This window comes from Notamacropus eugenii, chromosome 1 (genome assembly GCF_028372415.1).
Source record: "Notamacropus eugenii isolate mMacEug1 chromosome 1, mMacEug1.pri_v2, whole genome shotgun sequence".
NCBI lineage: Eukaryota > Metazoa > Chordata > Mammalia > Diprotodontia > Macropodidae > Notamacropus > Notamacropus eugenii.
In genome coordinates, this window is record NC_092872.1 from 325,984,419 (window position 1) to 326,009,713 (window position 25,295).

The 25,295-nt window shown below is 37.5% G+C and overlaps 1 protein-coding gene across 2 annotated transcripts; it reads left to right on the forward strand.

Annotated features, from left to right (window-relative positions):
- The first annotated feature begins 1,679 nt into the window (after positions 1-1,679).
- GNPNAT1 (glucosamine-phosphate N-acetyltransferase 1) lies at positions 1,680-23,878 on the forward strand. Of its 2 annotated transcripts, none has more exons than XM_072629702.1 (6): positions 1,680-1,811; positions 17,328-17,495; positions 18,471-18,533; positions 19,109-19,236; positions 20,337-20,398; positions 22,631-23,878. In XM_072629702.1, exons 2-6 carry the CDS (start codon positions 17,342-17,344, stop codon positions 22,776-22,778), a joined length of 555 nt encoding a protein of 184 aa, XP_072485803.1. In that variant the 5' UTR covers positions 1,680-1,811; positions 17,328-17,341; the 3' UTR covers positions 22,779-23,878. The 2 variants fall into 2 exon arrangements, with proteins under 2 accessions (XP_072485803.1, XP_072485804.1); XM_072629703.1 differs by having other exon boundaries at positions 1,806-1,934.
- The last annotated feature ends 1,417 nt before the right edge of the window (positions 23,879-25,295 follow it).

Genomic DNA, 25,295 nt, shown 5'->3' on the forward strand with positions numbered 1-25,295 from the left:
TTCTCCACCATCTTGACTCCCCTGTCTTATTTTCTTTCTAAGAATGTTTCAAATGCCTCTTTATTGTTGAATGTTGAACTTTTTTCTTGTATAATTGAGTTCAGATTTGCAGGGTAGGTCATCCTGGGCTGCCTCCTGCTCTTTGAAACATGCTTGTTACATTCCCTCCTAAAATCTCTGGTGGGTCCAGAATAGTCTTTCATTATTTTAATTTTTTTTTTTGTATCTGAAGATCTTTTTCCTGATTGCTTACAAAACCTGTTATTAAATTTAATCACTGTGCCCTGTAGTTTGCACTCTTGGGTTATGTTCTGGAAAGACTCTGGATCTTTTCATTTGGCATTTCATTAATTATCTAGACAGTTCCCTTCTATTATTTCCTGCATTGTGGTGTTAAGGTTTTTTGGTCCTGTTATGTTTTGTAAATTATGTTACCTGTATACATCCTGTCTTTGAGATCAGTATGTTTTACTTGCATACAGTGGGTAAATTTTTTACAATAAGTTTTTTGCTTCTCTTCTTCTAGCTCATCCTTCACTTCTGTGTATTTGTATTCTCAATCTATTCTCTCTTTTGTTTCTTTGGCCTCAGCTTGCCATTGAAGACTCCAGTTTTCCTATTCTGCTCATTATTTTTTGCCATGCAGGTCATAAATTTTGTTGTCATAATCCTCCCTTATCTTTTAAGCCACTCAGAAACGGTGTTTTATAATTCCATGTTCTGAAATTCCACAAGGTTCTGTTTCAACAATTGTTAGACCTTTTTTATTTTGAAGTACTTATTCATAGATACCTGAACTCATTTAGGCCACAAGGTTCTTCTTTAGAGAAATTATTTCACTACCTGATGGTGGCAGGGACCAATGAATATTTATTTTCTTCCTCCTGACCCCTTTCTCCCAATTACATTTTAAAATTTCTTGAGAACAGGGTCTTTCCTCTCTTTCCTTACTGTCCTAACACTATCTTACAAATAATTATTTAATAATTGCTGTTGAATTGACTATTTTTCTCACAATCCTTTGAGGTCCACAGACAGAAGTAGACGACGCCAAGAAAAGTTATGTGAAATCTGTTCCGTCACCTTAGTGAGAGGGTAAGTTGCAGAGCTGGAACTCTTCCAAGTCCAATGCTACACTGTATCATTTATAGTATAAGTACAGAGCAGAGCCAAGATCATGGAGAGGAGAGACGAGAGAGAGGGACCAAGGTGTTCCGGGAAACCTCCCTACTTAGAGGATTATTACTCGTCAGTAAAACGAGAGCATTGGAGGGAACGACTTCCCAGACTAAATCCTTGCCAGGGAAATGAGAACAGCCTTGGAGAAGCCAAGAGAATCTGCTACTTGTGCGCTTCCTGTTCGTTACTCATGCCGCTAAGAAAACCCCGGTCCTGCGGGACTCGGAGTCAGTCTGCTCCTGGGACGAGCGCACGCCCCCACAGGGCTGAAACGCTCGGAGACCACGGAAAAGGTGGGGTCGTCTGCGGAAGGTGAGGCCCACGGGCTGACGCAGTTCCAGGGTGGGCGGGAGAACATGGCGTGGCGTTAGTGCCGGGGCTCCCGGGAGCTCCGGCCTTCACCCCACCCGAGACCTCTCTCCTTCCCTCCTCCCCTCGTCCCCTCCCCCAGTCCCTCAGGTCCGGTTCCGTCAGGACACTGCCCTCCTCCCGGCCCGTGCGTCAGGGGGCGGGGGCACTCCCGCTGCCACGTCTGGGCCGCCACGGCGCCGCCGGGGGCGCGGGAGAAGCGCGACGAGGGGAAGCCGGAGCCGAAGCGGAAGCCGGATGCGGATTTGACGCCTCGCCGCCAGGTGAGCTGCGGGGCCGGGCGGACCGGGCGGACCGGGCCGACCGGGCCGCTTCGCGGAATGCGGTTATGCCAGAGGGGTCGAGGCCGAGTTGTGTCGGGACCGGTCCGCCGTTCGCTCCGTGAGGTTAGGCATAGAGGATGCTGGGTGAGCGCCGAGAGGCGGCTTTAGGAGCGTGCGGCCGCTTCTTCTTCCCCAGGCTCGGCGCTCGGCGGAGCCAGCCTCCGGCCCCAGCGCGGACCGGCCGCGGCTGAGGGAGCTGAGCCGAGGCTACCAGCCCCGCTCGGAGCTGCCGTGGGACGTTAACGCAGACCGCGCCGGCGTCCGCTGGAGGGAACCCCTAGAGACGCGGGCCGGAGCTGGGGCGCTCAGGGAGGCGCCCGGCCGCACATGCCGCCCTGCCTGCGGGACCCCGCCGCTCACGATAGCGCCCCGAGGGCGGGTGTTTGTGCTCCTTTCACCTTAGCCCTTTCCGGGAGGAGGCATGAAGTGTCCCCCTCCGTGGGGCGACCTCGGGAGGCCAGTCTAGTCACTGAGCACCCCGAGCTTCTGTTGCACGTTGGGTCAGCGCTGGAGCAAGTAGCATCCGCGCGGGGTGCGGGTGCCCCCCGGGGCTACGTGAGGCACTGCCCTTTGTTCATTTTCACTGGCTGTTGAAACTGCCCAGGAAACCCACCAAGGTGGCCTCCTCCCTCGGAGATCCTGTTTAGGTTCCTTTAAAAAAGCCAGTTGCATGCAGTGTAGTGGATGGGAGATAGCCTCTTATATCAAGGAGCGTCTTCACCTGTTATTTCGTCATATTCCAGAGCACAAGTTCCAGATGAGTGAAGTTTATTGCTTTAAACGGAAGCGTTAAAATCATTTTAGAGATGAGGCCTATTATAAACCCTCTAGTTCAGTTCCTGTACTTTACCAGGGAAGCCGACCCCAAAGCTTTTTCACAGCTAGTGGCACCGATGCAAATAGAATTCAAGTATTTCGAATCTTTCTCAAATACCCCTTTTCTAGCCTGGGTAACGTCGACCTAAACTAAGGTTGAACGGAGGCAGAGCTCCTCTGGTGGGGTGTCATCTGAAGTCGGCCATATGAGATAGTGGAAGAAGAAGTACCTCTTGATTGTTCAGAGAAGGAGAGAGCCAGCTTGGGGTGCTGTGTAGATTGCTGGGCGTAACATTCCTCCCACTTGGGGAGTCACCAGCCTTTAGATCATCTCAGGTTCTTCCCTGTGGTTGTGGATAAATGACTTGTGGCTTCTAGTTCTAGCCCTGCCACTAACTAGCAGTGTTAGAGTGGAGAAGTTATTTGACTGATGCATTGTGATAAAACTGAGATAAAAATGCATGCTTTGGATACTCTCGAAGTTGTGGAAAAGAAGATAGTAAATATTATTTGAAAAATGTATAGTAATTAGATAAATATGGCAAGACCAATGGCCCAGTAAGTGTAAGACTGATTCTGGCATGAATTACAGGTCAGAAGGGAAGAAAGGTATAGCTGTGCCAGAGGCAGATGGAAGTGAATTGCAGGGCGTATATTTATTATAGACTAGGTTTGAGTTAGAGCTCCACTGACTTCCCTTGGGGTTATGATTACCCATACTGGTTACTGGAAGGAACACTGGGCTTTACGTCAGGATTTTAGTCATAATTCTCCCTCTTATTTGCTGTGTGGTTTTGGGCTCAGGTTCTAGACCTGGCTAGGCCTCAGCTTCCTATTTGTAAAATGAGTTAAAATGATCTGAAAGGTACCTTCTCACTGTTACATTCACTAAACATATATAATATTTAAGAAGCATAAATAATAGAGCTCAGAGGGACTCTTGAGACCATCTAATATAGTTCCCTCCTTTTACAGATGAAGAAAGTAAGGCCTAGAAAAGTAGTTGGTCCAGGGTCACAAACCCAGGGAGATGAGAGCTGAGTTTTGAGCTTCAAGTTCTTTGACTCCAAATCTAGCACACTTTTTCGGCTATATCACATCTCGCTTACCTGGCCTCATTGGGAGGATGAACGTGTTCCCTATGAAGTCTGTTTTCTAGATGAATGAAATTTATTGCTTTAAATACCAGAACTTTTTATTTTAAATATCTTTTTCAGGAAAATCTTTATAATTGTTTTAGGTATTTATTAAGGTAATTTAAAACTCATGTTAGAATTCAGTATTGTATTATGCTGTAATACAGTGAAGCATTGAGAATCCTCTGAGGTGTGTTGGGTTTGTTAGCCCCCTATACCACAAAGCCTCAGTACTCCTATGTAGTGTAAAAGGAAGTATAGGAGAGTGACTGGAGAGCTGGCCTTAGAGTCAGGAAGATTGGGTTCAAGTCTTGCCTAACACATCCTGGATGTATGACTTCTGGGCAAGTCACTTAACCTCTCTCAGAACTCCAGATGATTAAAAAAAACCCAAAAAACTTTTAAACAAATCTCACGTTGAATGTATTTATATTGTATAGCGTTACCTAAGTAAAGATTTTGCTACATTTCAAAAATCTGAATAACATTTTTTAACTTTGACGTAGAAGATCTGTATCTTTCATAGTAGTCAAAATTCAAAAAGATTTGAAGTTGTAGAGGGTTTCTTCTCTAGGAGTTCTCTTTATCAGTGAGATCACCGGTCTGTCAAAACAAACACAAAAGTAGAGAAAGAAAAAACAAACTTCCTAGACATTCCTTTGGAGGAGGGGTACACCCAAATGAGGTCACAGATCCATTTGAGTATTATTAGACCATGATTTCATGGACAGAAAGCTAGCTTGTGAAGCAGGAAGATGAGGGTTTAAATCCTGCTTCTGCTACGTCCTGTGGGTTCAAGTCCAGCCTCTGCCATTCTGGCTCTGAGACTCATGGTAAATCGCTTAATCTCTTGGTGCACAAAGCAACTTTCTAAGATTGTAAATTGCAGAGAAGGTGTCAATCTACATTGGCAGGGAAAGCTTATTCAACCAGGAGGTTCCTTATGCCAGTAAATAAATTTTGGTAAATAATTTCAGTCCCTATTCCTATCCTTTAAATATAACACTGTGTGAGAGACAGGACAGTTAGAATTCTCTTTTTGCAACTGGAAAGACTGAAGCTTGGACAGGTTAAATGACATACACTGTGATACAGTTGTTCCCTGGTTCAGTAGAACCAGAATTCTAAGCTAGGTCTTACGGCTACTAGACCTTTGCTCTTTTCACTATATCCTGCAGTCTCCAGACCTTTCAGAAGACCTTTTCGTCTTGCATATGTTCTTTTGAGTGTGTGTTTGTTCTTTGTTGCCGAAGAAGACATGATGACATGACTTGCTCTTAACTTGTTTTGAGTGAGGGAGGGCTGTGCAGGTCACCAGCCTCACTTCTCCTCCAGAGCCATCTGAATCCAGTGACCAGACAGTCACCAGGATGACTGGAGATGACCCAGGATAAGGCAATTGGGATTAAGTGACTTGCCCAAGTTCACACAGCTAATGAGTGTCAAGTGTCTGAGGTGAGACATTTAGGGCCAGTGCAGGAGTCAGGAGGACCTGAGTTCTTTTGAGTAAATAATTTCTGAATAAGAAAAGTGTTACAGTACCCTTATAAATGCGTGAATGTAGAGTACAACTGAAAAGGTTTGAAAAATACATTCTTATACTATTAAAACAATTTTGTTCCTGTTTTCTTGAAGAGCCTTCAACATTTGTCATTTTCTTTTTTTTTTTTTTTTTTTGTCACCTTCACCAGTCTGATAGATGTGAGGTGGAACTTCAGAGCTGAATTTGTGTTTTTCTTTCTATTAATGTTGTGGTGCAGTTTTCCAGTTGTTAATTGCTGTTTAGTGTTCAGTAGAGCCAAAGACTACATTTCCTAAAGTAAAGACTATTTGATAAAAACTATTGGGAAAACTGAAAAGCTGTTCAGCAGAAACTAGGTATAACCAACATTTCACAGTAAATACATGATTTTAGATGTAAAAGCACATCATAAGCAACTTACAAAGAAATAACTTTCAGATCTGTGGAGAGGGAAAGACTGAAGACTACTTACTAAATATAATGGAAGAAGTGATAGCTCTAGTAATAGAGGAACATAGAAGATACAATAGACAATTTTGATTATATAAAAATTTTAAAAGTTTTTGTATTCTATCACCCTTAAAATCAGAAGGGAAACAAGTAATGGGAAAAATGTTTTACAGCATAGTTTTTGTTAATTATCCAAGATACATAAGGAACTGATTCAGATTTATAAGACTTAAGAACCATTCTTCAAAAGACAAATGGTCAAAAAATAAGAAGAAGCAGTTTTCTTTTTTTTATATGTTGTTACACAGTAAAAGCGTCTTAACAATATAATGATTTAAAACTACAAATCCTGTCACTTTAAACCTTGTGCACTTGCTGCATTATTTCTTTTCAATAAATACTCCAGTTTCATTTCCAATAAAAGTAATATGAATAGTAGTTTTACCCAAACAAGATATTGTGTTTAAATTTTTTATTTTGGTAGCAAAGTTATATAGTATATTTTCACTATACTTTTTTGGCAGTGCCTGAGTTTAATTCAGAGCAACACCACTGCACCAACAAGGTATATTGAAATGAATGTGGCATATGATAGTATAGATATCCTTTGTTTTTTCTTATTGATCTATGCTTCCTACTGATTCCTTTTCTTAACTGAGCAAATCAAAACCAAAAAACCCAACCACTAAAAATAAAGCCTCTTAATACATGTCTGCATAGTCTGGCAAAAACACATTCCCACGTTAGCTGTATCCGAAAAATGTATGTCTTTCTGAATTTTAAGTTCATTACCTCTCTGTTGGGTGGTCAGTGGCATATTTCCTCTTTATTCTTTTGGACTCATTAATCACTGTATTGATCAGAGTTCTTAAGGCTTTCAAATGTATATATACATTTTCTAGAATGTATAAATTGTTCTAGTTCTGTTCAGTTTTTATCAATTCATAGTGGTCTTCCTAGTTGCCTTTGAAATTTTCTATTTGATCATGTCTGAAGACATTTCATTCTATTCATATACCACAATCTGTTTAGCTATTTCCCAATAGTATACCCTTTTAATTTATAGTTTTATGATACCACAAAAATAGCTGCTATAAATATGTTTGTATGTTTAGTTACTTTTCCTCTGTTGGTATATTTAGTTACTTTTCTTCTTTCACTTATTTATTTGTGGTCTGGATTAGTAAAAGTATATTTGGATCATATACATTTTACCACTTTGGACATAGTAATAAATTGCTTTCCAGTTCACAGCTCCAGTAATAGTACACTAGTGTGTACCTTAGTGTGTACCTTAAGTAGTTTGTCTCCTTCCCCTCTCTCTCTTTTTTTCCTTTTTCCCTTACTGAACTGCTCTGTTTCCAACCTGGTCCATTTCACCCTTGCTTAGGCAGCCAGGTAGCTCTACCTTCTGGTGCCTCATCATTTTGGAGCTGGACTTAGATGGGCAGTTTTCTTTTTTTGTCAATTGAATTATTTTATTTATTTTCAGCGTTTGATAATCACTTCCATATATCTTAGATTTTTTCCACTTCTTCCCCCTTATTCCTCTCTCCTTCCCCACTCCCTCCCTGAGATGGCTTACAATCTTATATAGGTTCAACAAGTACGTTCCTATGAAGTGCATGTTGCATAGAAGAATTAAAATGAATGGGGGAAACCCTAAAACAAAACAAAACATAACATAATATAAAAGAAAATGGTTTGTTTCTGTCTGTGATCCAATTCCATAGTTCTTTCTCTGGATGTGGAAGGTGTTTTGCCTCGAGTCCATTGGAAATTTTTTTTTTTTTTATTTTGTAATGTTTAACAATCACTGCCATACAATTGCGATTTTATCCCTCCCCACCTACTCCCCACTACCCCCGTCCCTCCCCACTACTGCATACAATTCTGTATAGATTCTACATGTACTTTCCTATTGAGTATATTTTCACTATAGTCATGCTATGTAGTCAGACTAAGATAAATGAAAGAAATCGTATAACAAATCAGAACATGATACACAAACACATACACATACACAAACATGATCTGCTACAATATGTGAGTGACTTCCATATTTCTCTCTCTGAGTGTGGCAGGCATTTTGCCTTGAGATCCTCCATTGGGATTTTTTTTTTTTTTTGGTAAGAAGTTCTTGTGTTATTACAAAAATCTAGGTCTACCAGAAAAAACTCTCACACACTGTGGTTGTTGCTGTGCATAAAGTTCTCCTGGTTCTGCTCCTTTCACTCAGCATCAGGTCATATAAGTCCTTCCAGGCCTCTCTGAAGTCTTCTTGTTCATCATTTCTTATGGCACAATAGTACTCCATTACATTCATATACCATAATTTATTCAGCCATTCCCCAATTGATGGACATCCCCTTGACTTCCAGTTTTTGGCAACTACATAGAGTGCTGCTATAAATATTTTTGTACATGTGGGACCCTTTCCCATTTTTATGATCTCTTGGGGATATAGTCCTAGTAGCGATATTGCTGGGTCAAAGGGTATGCACATTTTTGTAGCCCTTTGGGCATAGTTCCAAATTGCTCTCCAGAATGGTTGGATGCGCTCGCAGCTCCACCAACAATGAATTAGTGTTCCAACTTTCCCACATCCTCTCCAGCATTTCTCATTTTCTTGTTCTGTCATGTTTGCCAATCTTATAGGTGTGATGTGGTACCTCAAAGTTGTTTTGATTTGCATCTCTCTAACCAATAGTGATTTAGAGCATTTTTTCATATGATTATAGATAGCTTTAATTTCTTCCTCTGAAAATTGCCTGTTCATATCCTTTGACCATTTATCAATTGGGGAATGACTTGTATGATTATACATTTGGATCAGTTCTCTATAAATTCTAGAAATGAGGCCTTTATCCCCGAGCTTAGCTGTAAAAATTCTTTCCCAATTTACTACATCCCTCCGGATTTTGGTTGCATTGGGTTTGGTTGTTCAAAAACTTCTCAGTTTAATGTAATCAAAGTTATCCATTTTGCATTTCATAATGCATTCTATCTCTCCTTTAGTAAAGAATTCTTCCCTTCTCCATAGATCTGATAAATACACTATTCCTTGCTTCCCATTGGAAATTTTTTAAGGCCATACATTTCAATGAAGTACTAAGTCTACCAGAAAAATTCCTCACACACTGTGGTTGTTGCTATGTACAAAGTTCTCCTGGTTCTGCTACTTTCACTGAGCATCAGTTCATATAAGTCTTTTTAGGCTTCTCTTAAGTCTTCCTGTTCATCGTTTCTCATAGCACAATAGTATTCCATTACATTCATATACCACAACTTGTTCAGCCATTTCCCAGTTGATGGGCATCCCCTTGATTTCCAGTTTTTGGCCACCACAAAGAGAGTTTCTATAAATATTTTTGTACATGTGGAACCTTTTCCCATTTTTATGATCTCTTGGGGATACAGTCCTTGAAGTGATATTGCTGGGTCAAAGACTATGCACATTTTTGTAGCCCTTTGGGCATAGTTCCAATTGCTCTCCAAAATGGTTGGATCAGCTCACAGCTCCACCAGCAATGAATTAGTGTTCCAACTCTCCCACATCTTATCCAACATTTATCATCTTTCTGTTTTGTCATGATAGCCAATCTGAAAGGTGTGATGTGGTATCTCGGAGTTGTTTTGATTTGCATCTCTCTAATCAGTAGTGATTTAGAGCATTTTTTCATATGATTATAGATAGCTTTAACTTCTTCCTCTGAAAATGATAGGCAGTTTTCAAAGAAAGAAATCCCAGCTGTCAAGAACTATATGAAAAAATATTATAAATCACTAATAGAGAAATGTTAATTAAAGGAATTCTGAGATTTCACCTCACAATCATCAGACTGAAAAGGAAGACAAAAGAGGGCAATGATAAATGTTGGAAGGGCTTTATTTAGGAAAACAGGTACGCTATTTATATTTAGAGCAAGTCTTTTTATACTAGCCCCAAACTGGAAAGTAAGGGAGTGGCATTTCTTATTGGGGAACGATAAGACAATTTATAGTATATTAATATAATGGTATATTTTTTAAAATTGGCATTATATTTTTTCCCCAGTTACATGTCAAAAAATTTTTAGCAATCATTTTACAAGATTTTGAGTTCCAAATTATTCTCCTTCTTTCCTTCCTTCCATTCTCTTTCATCTTCCAAAAATGGTAGGCAGTTTTATATAGTTTATACATGTGCTGTCATGCAAAAACATTTCCCTATTAGTCATAGTTGTGAAAGAAGAAACAAAAGGAGAAATTGAGAAAGAATAAAGTAAGTGAAAATAATATGCTTCAATCTGCATTCAGTGTCCATCATTTCTTTGTCTGGATATGGTGAGCATTTTCCTTCATGAGTCCTTTGTACTTGTCCTGGATTATTATGTTGCTGAGAAGAGCTGAGTCATTCATAGTGGATCGTCATACATTGTTGCTAATGTACATTTTTTTCCTGGTTCTGCTCATTTCACTTTGTATCAGTTCATAAAAGCCTTTCCAGATTTTTCTCTAAATCTGCCTGCTCATCATTTCTTATTGCACAATAATATTCCATTATATTCATATATCCCAGTTTGTTTAGCCATTCCCTAATTGATGAGCTTCCCTCAATTTCCAGTTTTTTGCCACCACGAAAAGTGCTGCTATAAATATTTTTGCACATGTAGGTCCTTTTCCCATTTTTATGCTCTCTTTGGGATACAGACCTAGTAGTGGTATTGTTGGATCAAAGGGTTTGCACAGTTTGGTTGCTCTTTCAGCATAGTTCCAAATTGCTGTCCAGCATGGTTGGATCAGTTCACAACTCCACCAACAATGCATTAGTGTTCCAATTTTCCCATGTCTTCTCTAGCATTTATAATTTTCCTTTTTGTTATATTAGCCAATCTGTTAGGTATGAAATGGTACTGCAAAATTGCTTTAATTTGCATTTCTGTAATCAGAAGTATTTAGAGCACTTTTTCATATGCCTATAGATAGCTTTGATTTCTTCATCTAAAAACTGCCTGTTCATATCCTTTGACCATTTATCAGTTGGGGAATGACTTGTATTCTTATAAATTTGACTCAGTTCTCTATGTATTTGAGAAATGAGGTCTCTGTCAGAGACACACTGTAAAGAATGTTTCCTGTCTTTCTACTTTCTTACTTATCTCGGTTGTGTTGTTTTTCTTTGTACAAAAGCTTTTAAATTTAATATCAAAATTATCTATTTTACATTTTATAATGCTCTCAATCTCAATTAGGTTGTGATCTGACAGTTAGACTATTCCTTATTTTTCTAATTTGCTTATGGTGTCATCACCCTTTATGTCAGAATCACACCAAAGATTTGTCATATTTAACCTGTCAAATATTCTGTTTATCTCCTTATTTTCCTTCTTGGTTTTTTTTTTTTGGTTGGATTTATTGAGTTCTGAGAGGGGACAGTTGAGGTCCCCCATTAATATTGTTTTGCTGTCTATTTCTTCCTGTAGTTCAATTAACTTCTTCAGAACTTCTTAACTTCTTCAGTAATTTGGGTGTTATTCTACTTGATGCATATATGTTTAGTATTGATTATTGCTTCATTGTCTATGATACCTTTTAGCAAGATGTAATTTCCTTCCTTATCTCTTTTAATTAGGTCTATTTTTGCTTTTACTTTGTCTGATATGTGGATTCCTACCCCAGCTTATTTTTAACTTCAGCTGAAGCATAATAGATTATGCTCTAGCCCCTTATCTTTACTCTGTGTGCGTGTCTCTCTGCTTCAAGTATGTTTCTTGTAAAGAACATATTGTAGGATTCTGGTTTGTGATCCACTCTGCTTTCTGTTTCCATTTTGTGAAAGAGTTCATTACGTTCACGTTACAGTTATGATTACTACCTGTGTATTTCCCTCCATCCTAATTCTTTCTCCTGTCTGTACCTCCTCACCAGTGTTTTCCTTCTGTCTACCACCTCCCCTAATCTGCCTTCCTTTCTGTCAGTGCCCATACTCCCTTTACTTGATCTCCTTCCCTCCTTTTTCCCTGGCAGGTAAGATAGATTTCTGTATTCAACTGATTGTGTATATGATTCCCTCTTTGAGTCAAAATGATGAGAATAAGGTTCAAGTGATGCTTGTTGCTTACCCTCCCATCTTCCCCTCCACTGTAATAGGTCTTCATGTGAAATAATTTATCCCATTCTACCTCTCCCTTCTATATCCATTGTTCTACTCTTTCTCATCCCTTAATTTTTTTATGTCATTCCCTCAAATTCACCTTATGTCTGTATCCTCTGTCCATGTATATTCCTTCTAGCTGTACAATAGTGATACAATTCTAGTGGTAGAACTTTTAAGAATTAAACAAGTATCATTTTTCCATGCAGGAATATAAATAGTTTAGCTCTATTGAATTCCTTATGTTTTTTTCCCCTTTTTACCTGTTCATCTTTCTCTTGGATTTTGATATTGGAGGTCAAATTTTTGGTTTAGTTCTCATCTTCTCCTTATGAAAGCTTGGAATCCTTATATTTCATTGAATGACCATTTTTTCTCTTGATATATTATGCTTAATTTTTCCAGGTAAGGGATTTGTGGTTGTAATCCTAGATCCTTTGTCTTCCAGAATATCATGTTCTATCACTCCCAGTCCTTTAATGTTGGAGCTGCCAAGTCCTGGGTAATCCTGATTGTGACTCCCCAGTATTTGAAATGTTTCTTTCTGGCCACTTGTAATTTTTCCTCGACCTGATGGTTCTGAAATTTACCTACAGCGTTCCTTGGAATTTTTATTTTGGGATCTCATTCCTGAGGTAGTGGATTCTTTCAATGCCAGTTATGCCCTCTGTTTCCAGGACATTAGGGCAGTTTTCCTTAACAATTTCTTAAAAGATGCTGTCCAGGTCCTTCTTTTGATTATGACTTTCTGGTAGTCCAGTGATTCTGACATTGTCTCTCCTGGATCTATTTTCCAGATCAGTTGTTTTTCCCATGAGGTAGTTTGTATTTTCTTCCATTTTTTCATTCTTTTGAATTTGTTAGATTAATTCTTTATGTCTCAGAGAGTCATTAACTTCCACTTGCCCAATTCTAACTTTTAAGTTGTTGTTTTCCTTAGTTAGTTTTTGTACTTTCTTTTCCTTTTGGCCAATTGTACTTTCTAAGGAGTTCTTTCCTTTAGTGGATTTTTGTATCTCCTTTTCCATTTGGCCATTTCTGCTTTTTAGATAGCTTTCTAAGCTGTTCATAATTATCTTACATCACTCTCATTTCTTTTCCCATTTTTTCTTCTGCATCTCATATTATTTTTAAGCTCCTTTTTGAGCTCTTCCATGAGTTCTTTCTGGACTTGAGACCACTTCCTGTTTTCTTTGGCATTTTGCCCATAGATGTTTCAACATTGTTGTCCTCTTCTGAGTTTGTGTCTTAGTCTTCCCTGTCACCATAATAATTTTCGATGGTCAGATTCTTTTTTGTTTTTTGCTCATTTTTTTTGCCTTTTTTCTTTCTTTTAAATTTGAGCTCTGCACCTGGCATGGAAGGGGCACTTTCTCATGCTTCTTGTGCCAGGGACTGCAGGCCCCAACTATTTAGCTAGTATTGTGTTGATATTGCCCTGAGGCCCATGGGTACCCTGGTGTCTGGTGCTGTGCTGAAGGAGTAGGCTGGGGTATGTGGTTGGTGGTGTTGGCTGTAGGAGTCTGGCAGCTTACTTTTTGCCAAACTGGGGGATTAGTGATGGTGTCTGATGTGTGCTGAAGCCTGGTGGGTATTTCTGCGTTTCCCTGGGGCTGCTGAAGCACTTGCAGGTCTGGCCACTGGAGGGTGACTGGCTTTTGGAGCTGTGGAGATCTAGCCTAATTCCTCATGATGCTGGAGGATGAATGTTTGCTTGGGGCTACACTGAAGCATATGGAGGTCTGGCCACTGGAGGATGCCTGTTTGCCCCAGTCTGTGGTGGTTCTGGGAGATGGAGTCATCCAGTTTCCCTACGTGTTAAGGCATGTGGAGGGTCTTGGTGTTGGTGTGTGCCTGCTCTACCACACTGAGGCTCAGATTGTCAGCTGATTAGCTGAGGTCTCATGTCTGTCCTATCATCAAAAAACATGCATGATCTATCCATTCTGCTGTTGTCTTATACCTCTTCTGCCTTTTGCAACTAAACTCCTTGAGAGTCTGCAATAAGTGCCTATGCTTCCTCTCCTCTCACTTTCTTCTTCAGTGTCTAACAGTCTGCCTTCCAATCTCATCATTCATTTGAACTCATTCAACTAAAACTGCTCTCAGAATTTACCAGTAATCTCTTAATTGCCAAATCTAATGGCTGTTTTTCAATCCTCTTTCTTCTTGAACTCTTTGTAACTTTTGACACTGTTGTTCACCCTCTTCTCCATACTGTCTTTTCTCTAGTTTCAGGATACCATTCCTAGTTTTCTCCTTACCTATCTAATAGTTCCTTGGAATTCAGTGTCTTGCTTCATCCAGGTCATACCCACTAACCAAGAGCGTGCCACAGGGCTCTTCATGTTGTGTTCTACAGGGGATTGTGAGCACCTCAAGACCTTTTGCCTTTCTTTGTATTTTCAGCACTTAACTCAGTGCCTGACATATAGGAAGCACTTAATAAATGCTTATTGACTTAAGTCACATTTTTATTTTTGTCTAATATGGATTGTATCATTAACATTTTACTCCTGTGAGGAAAAACCTTAAATAAAGATTTGGAGCTGAAAAACACTTTAGGGTTCATCTATTCTTAACTCTCTCACTGTATAGATAAAAAAAATTGTGGCATGGAGAAAATAGATGAATCTTTCTTAAAAAATAACTTATAAAAACATTTTTTAAAAATGGTATTCTTACTTGGATTTGGAAATATTATCCATTGTTAGAGATTTACACACTTGATTTTTCTATACTGAGTTTGTTATCATAATGGAAATTTTTTTTTTTGGTATGGGAAGGAATTAAAACTAAGTTTCTTTCAAATTTCTCTTATAAAATGTTACTTTTCATCCACACCATGACCTCCAATCCCTTGACTTGTTATTTTATCTCCCAGGCCATCTTACTTGCACTAGCTATTCTCTCCTGTTTTTTCCATTTTGACCCCTTGGTGAAACAATGCAACTTTACATTGTCCTCCTCTTTCAAATCCCTAGTCCAGTATCATTTCACCAATTACTTCCTGCCAAGTCTCAGCCATGGATCACTCCCACCATTTGCCACTTTCACCCCTGCACACATGTGAGGCTCAATGAAGGTGGAGAAAATCAAGCAACTGCCCTGATTGGGTCCACTTTAAGTTCGTTACATTAACTCAACTGTTGCTAAGTTGTTGTACTTGACCTGCCTTATCAGGTCACTATCCCACTGTCCCCTCCACAGTGGCTCTTCCAAACCTTTTCATTCCTCCTCAAGCCTCACATGATTTCCTGTCCTTCCATTCCCTCAGATGAGAACTTTGCCTCATAATTTACAGAAAAAAATTGAGGCCATTCGCCATGAACTCTCTTCTCCCCTCTTCTTTATATCCCATCACTCAGATGCATCCTGCTGTTTTCTTCTCCTTTACTCCTATCTCACATGATGAGGGGGCCTTACTCCTACCAAAGCCAACAACCCCTCTACCTGTTCAAGCAATCCCATTCCATCCGATCTCCTCCAACAGATTATTGCCTCTGTCTTCCCCCTTTTATCACTTATTTTCAATCTCTTCCTCTCTATTGTTTTATTCCTTTCTGCCTAGAAACATGCCCATGTCTCCCCCATCCTGAAAAAACCATTATTTGATCCTTCTGTCTCTACTAACTAGTGTCCTGTCTCTTCTGCCCTTTTTGGTTAAACTCCTCAAAAAGACCTGTGCTCTCTTCACTCTCTTCTTAATCCCTTACAGTCTGGCTTCTGACCTTGTTACTCCACCGAAATTGCTCTCTCCAAGTTAGCACTGATCTCTTAGCTGCTAAATCCATGATCTTTTCTCAGTTTCCATTCTCCTTGACCTTCCTGCAGCCTGTGACATTGTTAACCACCCTCTTCTCATTGATACTCTCATCTCCCTAGGTTTTTGGGACACTACTCTCCTGGTTCTCTTCCTACCTATCTGACGACTACTCATTTTCCTTTGAGGGATCTTCTTCATCCAGATCATGCCCTCTAACTATAGGGTATCCCATATGGTTGTCTTTGACTGTTTTCTTTCTCTGTATTATTTCACTTGATCTCATCAACTCCATGGGTTTAATTATCTTCTCTATGGTGACAATTCTCCAGGCTACCTATTCCACCTCCCTGCTGACCTCCAGTCTTGCATCTCCACCTGCTTTTCAGACACCTCAAATAGGATCTCAAACTCAGCATGTCCAAAACAACTCATTATCATTCCCCCTAAAACCTTCCCTTCCCTCCCCCCATACTTTCCCTGTTACTGTAGAGGACAACACCATCCAGTCCCTCAGGCTTAAAACCTAGGTGTGATGCTCTTAGGAGTTACTCTTGACTTCTCAATATCCCTCATCCCCTTCATGCAATCTGTTGCCAAGATCTGTTGATTTCACCTTTGTAGCCTGCTGGTGGGTCTGCCTGCCTCTGCTTTCTCCACTCTACGTCCTCCATTCAGTCACGAAAGTGATTTTCCTAAAATACTGGTCAGACTTTGACACCCTCTCCACTCATTCAACTGTAGTGACTTTCTGCTTTTTGTTGTTGTGTTTGTCCTTCATTCTCGAAGAGGACTATGACATCAAGATGATGACATGACTTGCAGCTGACTTTGGTTTGAGTGAGGGAAGGCTGTGCAAGGTCACCAGCCTCACTTTCTTCTCCAGAGTCACCTGGGTTCAGTGACCTGATATTCAACAGGATGATTGGAGATGGCCCAGGATGGAATGTGAGACCCTGGCCCTTTCAGGCTAAGGTCTTACCACATTCTCACTTTGAGATATACCCATTCAATGAATAGGCTTCTTTTAAGTAGTTAAGTAGTAATACTACTAATAAGTAGTATTAAAGGGGATGGCCCTTTTAATAAAAAAAAAATCAAACTGGGAGGGGAAGACCCTCAGGTTTTCTAGGTAAAAGAGCAACAATTACTATTTTGTAATGACATTCACTCTGTGCTAGGTGGGTGGAGACTTGTTTTCCAGTCTATGAGCTCTAGAGCGAATTGGGTTTAAGGTTTGATCTTTGAGCAAGAAGTGTAGCCAGTAAACCCAAAGGAAAAAAAGGCACCTTTTGGCCATGGGGTGTACTTGCCTCTGGGTAGAACACCAGAGGACAGAACAGGAGAGGAGCTGCTACAAACTCAAATGAAATAATATTATTTAAAATACTTTGCTAACTGCAACATAAATGTGAGATATTATTTTAAAGGGTCTATGTGTATATGTGGTGATGTATTGGATTGAGAAGACAAAATTACTTAACTGCTCTCATACATTTTAAAAACTGAAATTTCACTGAGTCCTTTTTGGTATTATTCAAGTATTGCTTTGCTTTGCAGAAATATTAACTTTAAAAATCTATTTTTTCTAAGACAAAAAAGTTCTTTGTATAAATTATTATTTTAATTTCAGGCCTCATTGCAGTCATGAAACCTGATGAAACACCTATGTTTGACCCAAGTCTATTGAAAGAGGTGGACTGGAGCCAGAATACTGCAACATTTTCTCCAGCCATCTCCCCAACATACCCAGGAGATGGTTTGGTTTTGAGGCCTCTTTGTACTGCAGATCTGAACAGAGGTAGCGATTAATATTACATTTATTAATGATGCCTTGAATTGGTTTACTCTTATCTGTGCTAATGAAAGCCAGTTAGCACTGATACGAATGATAAGATTTAAGGTTAATATATTTATGATGTATTTTTGAATCTGTATTTAAATGTGCATGTTGAAATACTATGTTCAACATTAAATTAGATACCCAGTGAAGATAATTCAGGAGGAACAGTAAAGATACATCTTTTCTCCTTACCCTCTATTCTTCAAATATCCTTTCTCCTGGGAGGAATACCACTTTCACTTTTTGCTTGTCTCCCCTTCAAATAGCTTACTAATAAGTGCTTTGATTTAAAAGGAACCATACCTCTCTCTTCAGGCTATGGGAAGTTACTAAGTAGATAAGGTCTTTCAACTTTTTTCCAGTAATCTTTTTCTCAGGTTAAGCCACACTGTGCAAAAATCTTTTGTAAAATGAAACTGATTATACACAAATATTTTCATTCATCAAATTAGGCAAATTGAAATATCTAAACCTAGAGAAAAATGGTTGTCAAAAACCATAAAGTATTTCCAACTTAAAGCTGAAGAATGTGATTTTTGGTGAGGTGTATAACTGTGGCTACAAGAATTAAAAAAAAAATTTTGTTCTTTGAGAAAAACCATGTTTGTTTTTAAAAGCAGTTTCTGTTTTTTGATTGTAGTGCCATAAATTCTGGCGTAACTAAAATAGTCGTGTATTGTATGATAATTGGTATCATTCATGAATTAAATCCATTTATATTTTATTTCTTGCACAATATAGATGCTCTTTTTAAAAATAAATATTGCCATTTGAGAGATGTGTGATACTTAAATGCATTTATGGGATTTTTTTTGGGGGGTGGAAGGAGTTGGGATTACATGTGAAAACAGAGACCTAGGTTTTAGTTTCTTCCAAAATGCGCCTTTGCTTAAAAAAATTGTCATTTTGTATGAAATTTGTTTTCTGAATTAGGATTTTTTAAAGTACTTGGTCAGCTGACAGAAACTGGAATGGTCAGCCCTGAGCAGTTTATGAGTGAGTACACATCTCTGTATGTTATTGGAAAAGGAATAAAGGGAAGATAAGTTTTTCCTTGTGTGGGCTTTGTTCTGTCCCAGTGTGTGTCTACGTTTGGCAAAACTGGGAAAACATAAATAGAAAAATTAGTTAAGCATTCTCTACATATGGCTTACCTTAGCTGAAGGTTGCAGTAGAACAAAAGTGACTGATACATCTTCATTTCTGTATGTGTGTGGATTGATGTAATTCTTGCCCTGGCTTGGGAAATTTCTCATGCTGTATAGAGAATGTGGCATAGGTTCCATTGAATGTATACTATTATTGCCTTATCAAAAAACAAGTTTGAAATTATTTTAATTGATTTTTTTATTGTTAATAGTTTCTTAATTGTTTTAAAATATTTTTTGGGTATAATTCTTCTCAATCTCTTGGTCACTTTCCGTAATAGATGATTTTTTCCTCTACTAATTCAAATTTGAATCTAAGATGGCAAAATAAGTCTAAAATGCTCAGTAGGTGGAACTAGTGGTTCTGTGATCAACTAAAGTTATACATCTATTATATAATTATGTCTTTTCCTGTTCCTGCAGGATCATTTGAACACATGAGGAAATCAGGGGATTATTATGTTACAGTTGTAGAAGATGTCACTATAGGGCAGATTGTTGCTACAGCTACTCTGATAATAGAACATAAATTCATCCATTCATGTGCAAAGGTATGCTTTTCTTATTCCGGCCTGTGAAAGTAGTTGACATTCCTTGACAAAACTGGACAAATGCATTATAAGTCTTGTGATTCTAGGCAGTTCTTTTAATCTGCTTGAGCTAGCTTCCTTTTTAGCTTTAAAATAAGAATAATACTTTCAGTGTTTTACCATATAGGGTTTCGTGAGAAACCCTTTGTTAACAAATATTGTGAATAATTTCCATGAAATGTATCTTTTTCAGTGACTTATTTTAAAATTAAAAATCTGTTCCCTTGGAAAAATTCTTAATTCCTAAATAGAGTAAAATCATGTTTAATAATTGAAGTTGGTTGTACAATTGGAGTTGGTCTTAGTATGTAGGCTTAGAAATACCAAGAAAAACAAGCATGGAGTGAAGTCAGTAAGGACTAAGTGGACCAAAAATTCAGAATTTGGTAAAGAAAAAGATCAGGTCATGTACATGAAGTCCTAGAAGCAAGTATCTAGAATACTTAATAGGGAACTTGCTACACTTGTTGGTACCTTTAAGGGTAGCAATACTCTTCTAAAAAGCCTTACCAGTTTTAAAGCATTGATTAATGGTTCTGAGGAGAGTTCCTGAGCGTAAGTAAATTGCACCTCAAGTCAGGGGTAGAAGTGGGAACAAGATGATGGCATGTGGCTGCTGGGTTCTGTGTGAGTTTCGGTAGGGAGGAGTTTCTGTAAGGCAAAGTTGTGACTAAATTATTGCTTTTAAGAAAAGGTGAATTGGTGCGAAACAAGGCATCTTTCTGTTTCTTTATAAAAGAAATAATTTAGACCCAGAAAGGTTAAACAGTTTGCCCAAGATCACACATGTCATAAGTAGCAGGGCTGGAATTTGAACCCAGGTTATTTTTATTCCAAATCTAGTATTCCTTCCAAAATCCTATACTGCCTCAGGAATATTATAGAGATGGAAGTACATAAAGCTGTTTTCTGGTAGTGATGCCATACAAGCTTATAAATGATACACATTTCTCTTCATGTGACTACTTATCAAAATGATGCCAGTAAAGACTGTTCACTTACTAATTTATCAGACTAAAGGTTCCTTTTTTAACTAAACACAAGGATAAATATTTTCACAGAGAGGAAGAGTAGAAGATGTTGTTGTGAGTGATGAATGCAGAGGAAAACAACTGGGGAAACTGTAAGTATTTTGCTACAGAAACAGTATCAACTTTTGGTAGATTAGATGTTCTTGAATCCATAATGAATGAGTTCTTGTCATGACTGAATTAGGGGGAGAGCTAGGTGGTATGGTGGATAGAACCCTGGACTTGAAGTCAGGAAGACTCATCTTCCTGTGTTCAATTCTGGCTTCAGACACATAGTAGCTGTGAGACCCTGGGTAAGTCACTTAACCCTGAGGAAATGACAAACCATTCCAGTATCTTTGCTAAGAAAACCTGGAATGGGATCATAAAGAGTTGGACACCACTGAAAAATGACTCAAGAAGATAAGTCAAGAGTTTAAAAATTCCTAAAAATTGATTGTTTAAATACCTGACTTAAAAAAATATCAAGCTAGTTTTGGAATTCCAGTGTAAGGTAAAATGAGCAGTACTTTTTGGTGGCAACTTTTAAGATATGAGCAATTAGCAATAATTATTAGCTAGGACCCAGAGAACTTTGTGATGTCACTCCGTGATTTTAGACTCCTGGAAAGGCCTCAGGACTCACCATGCTGCCATACTGGCTCAACAGTTTTCTAAAGACTAGCCATTTGTCACTATGGTACAGCAGAAAGGGCAGCAGGTTTGAAGCCATAGGATCTGGGTTCAAATTCTGACCCTGCTGCTTGCTACCTGTATGACTTTGGCAGCTCAGTAAACCTCAATTCTGTGAAATGATGAGATTGGGCTCAATACCTTTAAGGTCCCAAAACTTTCAGCTTTAAATCTGTGATACATTGTCTTTCAAAAAGATTCACATCTTTACTTTAAGTATATGTACTTGAGTTCATTCAGTTGACTCTCACATTGGTACAGAAAACAAATGGGGGCGGAATATGATTATTTCCTATGACACTAACTTCAGATTTAGAGATTTATCACAAATAGCCTCAATCACCCATTATGGATTTTTCATCCTTAAGCATGTGTATACATGCATACATGTGCATTTGTATACGTATATGTATACTTAAACCTATTTATAATTATAGGAGTACTTTTTTTTTTTTTTAACATTTTTCAAGATTGAAGGAATTAAGAGGGATGGAACCTTTCAATGAGAAGATAACAAAGAGAAACAATTACAATGAGGCAGAGAAAACTGTTGCCTGAAGAAAATGATGTAGAAATAGAGGGAACTTGATCAATTTAAGACTTTTAAAAACATTTAAATTTCTTTTTCAAAATTGTATTCATTCTCCAATATAATCCTATAAATCTTTTATAACAGATTTTTAAAAGGAGGATTCAAGAGGAATACACCAACTTAAATTTTTAAAAGTTATACAGAAGATGAGTACAAAAACAGGACGTTGGACTTACCATGTCAGGAATACTAATTCTACAATCGTTAGAAACACTAGGAATAAAAAAAATGCTTAGATATATTGAAATAAATGACCACGGGAAGTTTATTGTTTAGTCATGTCCAACTCTTTATGATCCTATTTGTGGTTTTCTTGGCAAAGATGTTGGAGTGGTTTGTCATTTCCTTCTCCAGCTCATTTTATAGATGAGGAACGGAGGCAAACAGTGACTTGCCCAGGGTTGAACTCAGGAAGATTTCCTGACTCCAGACCTGGCAACTCTCGACCATGGAAATTAGGACTTTTAACTTCTGCTTATTTTCTTTTTTACTTGCTTTAAGTTCCAATTAATTATAGGGTTTTTTTTTCAGTTTTAATAGTTAAAGTATAAATATTTTGGTTTCAAGTTCATCTTAATTTATTTGATTAAAACATGTGCCTGGTTAAGTCTCAAAAGTAATTGGAATTTGTTTTTAAAATGAAATGCTAAAAACAAAACTTTATCCACGTAAGTGTTTCAGTAGATCTTCAGTAGTATGAATATGCTAGAATGAAGGTCTAAAGGGTTGTTTTTATTTGTATCATTGGTAACATTTCTGTTTTGTTTTTTGACAAATTTAAAATATTTGCAGCAATTAAAAAAAAAACCTCTTATTTCCTTAAACAATTTTGTATTGTTTTGCATATGCAATAGGAATGACATCTAAAAATCTTGCAGTTGATATAAAGGTGAAAATTCGTATATAAACTTTAATCATGTTATATTTTAATTCTGAGAAAACTCTTTGAAAAAAGCACAAAATTTAATTCATTAAAAAGGCTGCAATAAAAAAATTAATCTGTCTTTCAAAAAGCTATTCAAAACAACCTTATTCTTAAGAGTTCATTCTTCTTTTTCAGGTTATTGTCAACTCTTACTCTGCTAAGTAAAAAACTGAACTGTTACAAAATTACCCTTGAATGTCTTCCACAAAACGTTGGTTTCTACAAAAAGTTTGGATATTCCGTATCTGAGGAAAACTACATGGCTCACAGGTTTCTAAAGTAATGATAGCAAGAATCATTTTTAGAACGAAAGCAAAGAAATTTATTGCAACTAGGCTATTCTTTTAGAAAATCAAAATATTTTATTGCTACAAAACCAGTGACACCTCCCTTTACCCCCATAAAATACTGGACAAAAGTTTTTAGTCTGCAAGTTTGGCATATTATTAGAAGATTAAATTGGATTTGGTGGAGCATGCTGTGATAACAGACTATAAATGAATGTTATGAAGATGACTTTTAACCAAAGGAATATATTTTTAACTTGAAATTTTTCCTGTATTTTTCTAAAGTTTGGTTTTATTTCTTTGTAGTCAAAGTATAGAGTATCTGTTTACTATCTTATTTACTGTTATGAAACAGAAAGATTGTGTAAAAGAATATCCTGTAGTGTACACAAAAATTGTTAACTAGTTTAATTATAATAAAAAACTGACAATGGGTTTAATTGCAAACTGACTTCTTAATAAACTAGTCATTGTAACTCATCGAACACAGGTATATTTTGGGGAAGTAATAATGTTGGCAAATATCAGATTATAGCTTTATAAAAAATTAAAAACCTTCCATTTGAAATAATGTAATTTGATAAAGACCTATTGAATATATGGGGGGGATGATGAGATTCAAAGTAAGAAGTAACTGTTTTACCTGTGAAATTTAATGTACCCAACCTTGTCAATATAATTTCATTTCTGCTGAATCTAGGCATCTGTATTTATCTGATTTTAGAAGTACAACACATTGTGGCAATCTCTGGTTTCCTTCAATTCTGGAAAACATGTCTCATAGCTTTTCATTGATGCACACATCAACATTCTGATGAATATTTTGTGGGAAAATCACATTGCTTTTGTTGCATTCATAAAATCTGATGGGGATTTTCTCAGTGATAATATGCACTTTTTGGTATTTGCTTTTTTTAATTTTTAGTATCAAATAAAAATGTAAAATTACTATTCACATGAATAGTACTCTGTTAACAGAACTGTAAAATTTTTCCTGTTTCCTTTTAATAATTCTTGAACTTCTAGGTCCTCAGGTAATGGTCAGTGTTATTTATTAGCTGTTTGAGAAATAATTAAAGATCATCTGTTTTCATCATCTGCTGTTGTATCTGCTTTGCTTCTCATTCCTACCAAGATGGCTAGTACTTTTCTGGATATGCTGTTTTTTTAGATTACTTTTAAAGAACCAAGTATAACAGATTTATAGTAAGTCATAAAAACCATCCCGTTTTAATGAAAAATCAAAATTAACTGATCCACAGTTTTTTTTTGAAGACATGTGAAATAGTAAGTGGCTCTGTCATGCTCATAGGTACTTATCTTATTAGTGAGGAAGACATGCTGAAAAGAAATGAAGTGGCACCAAAACAGAATAAAAGGAAAAAAAAATCACACCCAAGCTGGAGATTTATTAAAACTTTACTCTCAATGATTCATTTCACTAGACCTTCTTAGGCGCAGTGTTCCAATAGAATCTAAATTCTAAGCTATAGAGCAAGGAGGATAATTAGCTAGTATTCAAGTATTTGAAGGACTGTGACAAGGAAGAAGGGTCAGATTTATTCTTGAATTCAGAAGGCAGAATTAAGCAATATTCAAGTTGCAGAGGGGCCAATTTTGACTTCCCAGTAATTATAGCTATCAAAGGAAAACGGAATGCCTGAAGTGCTTTCTTGTTCAGGTTCCTGTGGTCTTTCTTTTCCAACTCTGAGTTTCTGTGATACAATAATTCTGCTTTCTATAAAACCATTTGTATAGTTTTGTCTGAGTAAATATAACTTAAAAAAACAAACATCAAAACAAGCTTTGGTGATTTCAAAAATATAGATTGGATTAAAAACTAAACTGAAACTAAAACATTAAAAAACCCATTCACATTTTTACACAACTGGAATTCTGAACCAGTCTGGACCATATTCTTAGGAAAGGTACTTAGAAAATGGAAAGTGTGAACCATTGGACTACACTACACACAGTATCAACAGAAAATATAAAAACAATCATTTATTCATGATATCAAGTGACTAAAATCAGATTTAAATGAATAAATTCTTTTTTTTCCAGACACAGTGGCACACAATGCTTAATCTATTTTGTACGGAGTTTAATAGTTTCACAAAATAAATTTTTAGTATTTTGTGCGAGGACTAGTTGCCTCTTGCATTATGGCATTCCTATACACTCAATACTTTGTCCAAGATACATTTGTTAAAAGCAGAATAAATTAAACACATCACCTATACAAAGACAAGGCTGTTCTTTCTGAATAATTTTGCTGCATAGTAAATTACAACTACATGTCAATAAAATGTTAGCAATTCAGGATGCACCTTGAACTGTGAGGTATGATACCTCCCTATAGGAGGAAGCTAGCATGTAAACCTGAATATCTTAAGTGATTTTTAGCTGCCATGAAGGGATAAAAAGAAATTCCAGCATTCAAAAACCACTGAAATCTCAGGGTGCTGAAAATTCTTTTTTTTTTTTTGTAACGAAGTAAAAACTTCCCTTTT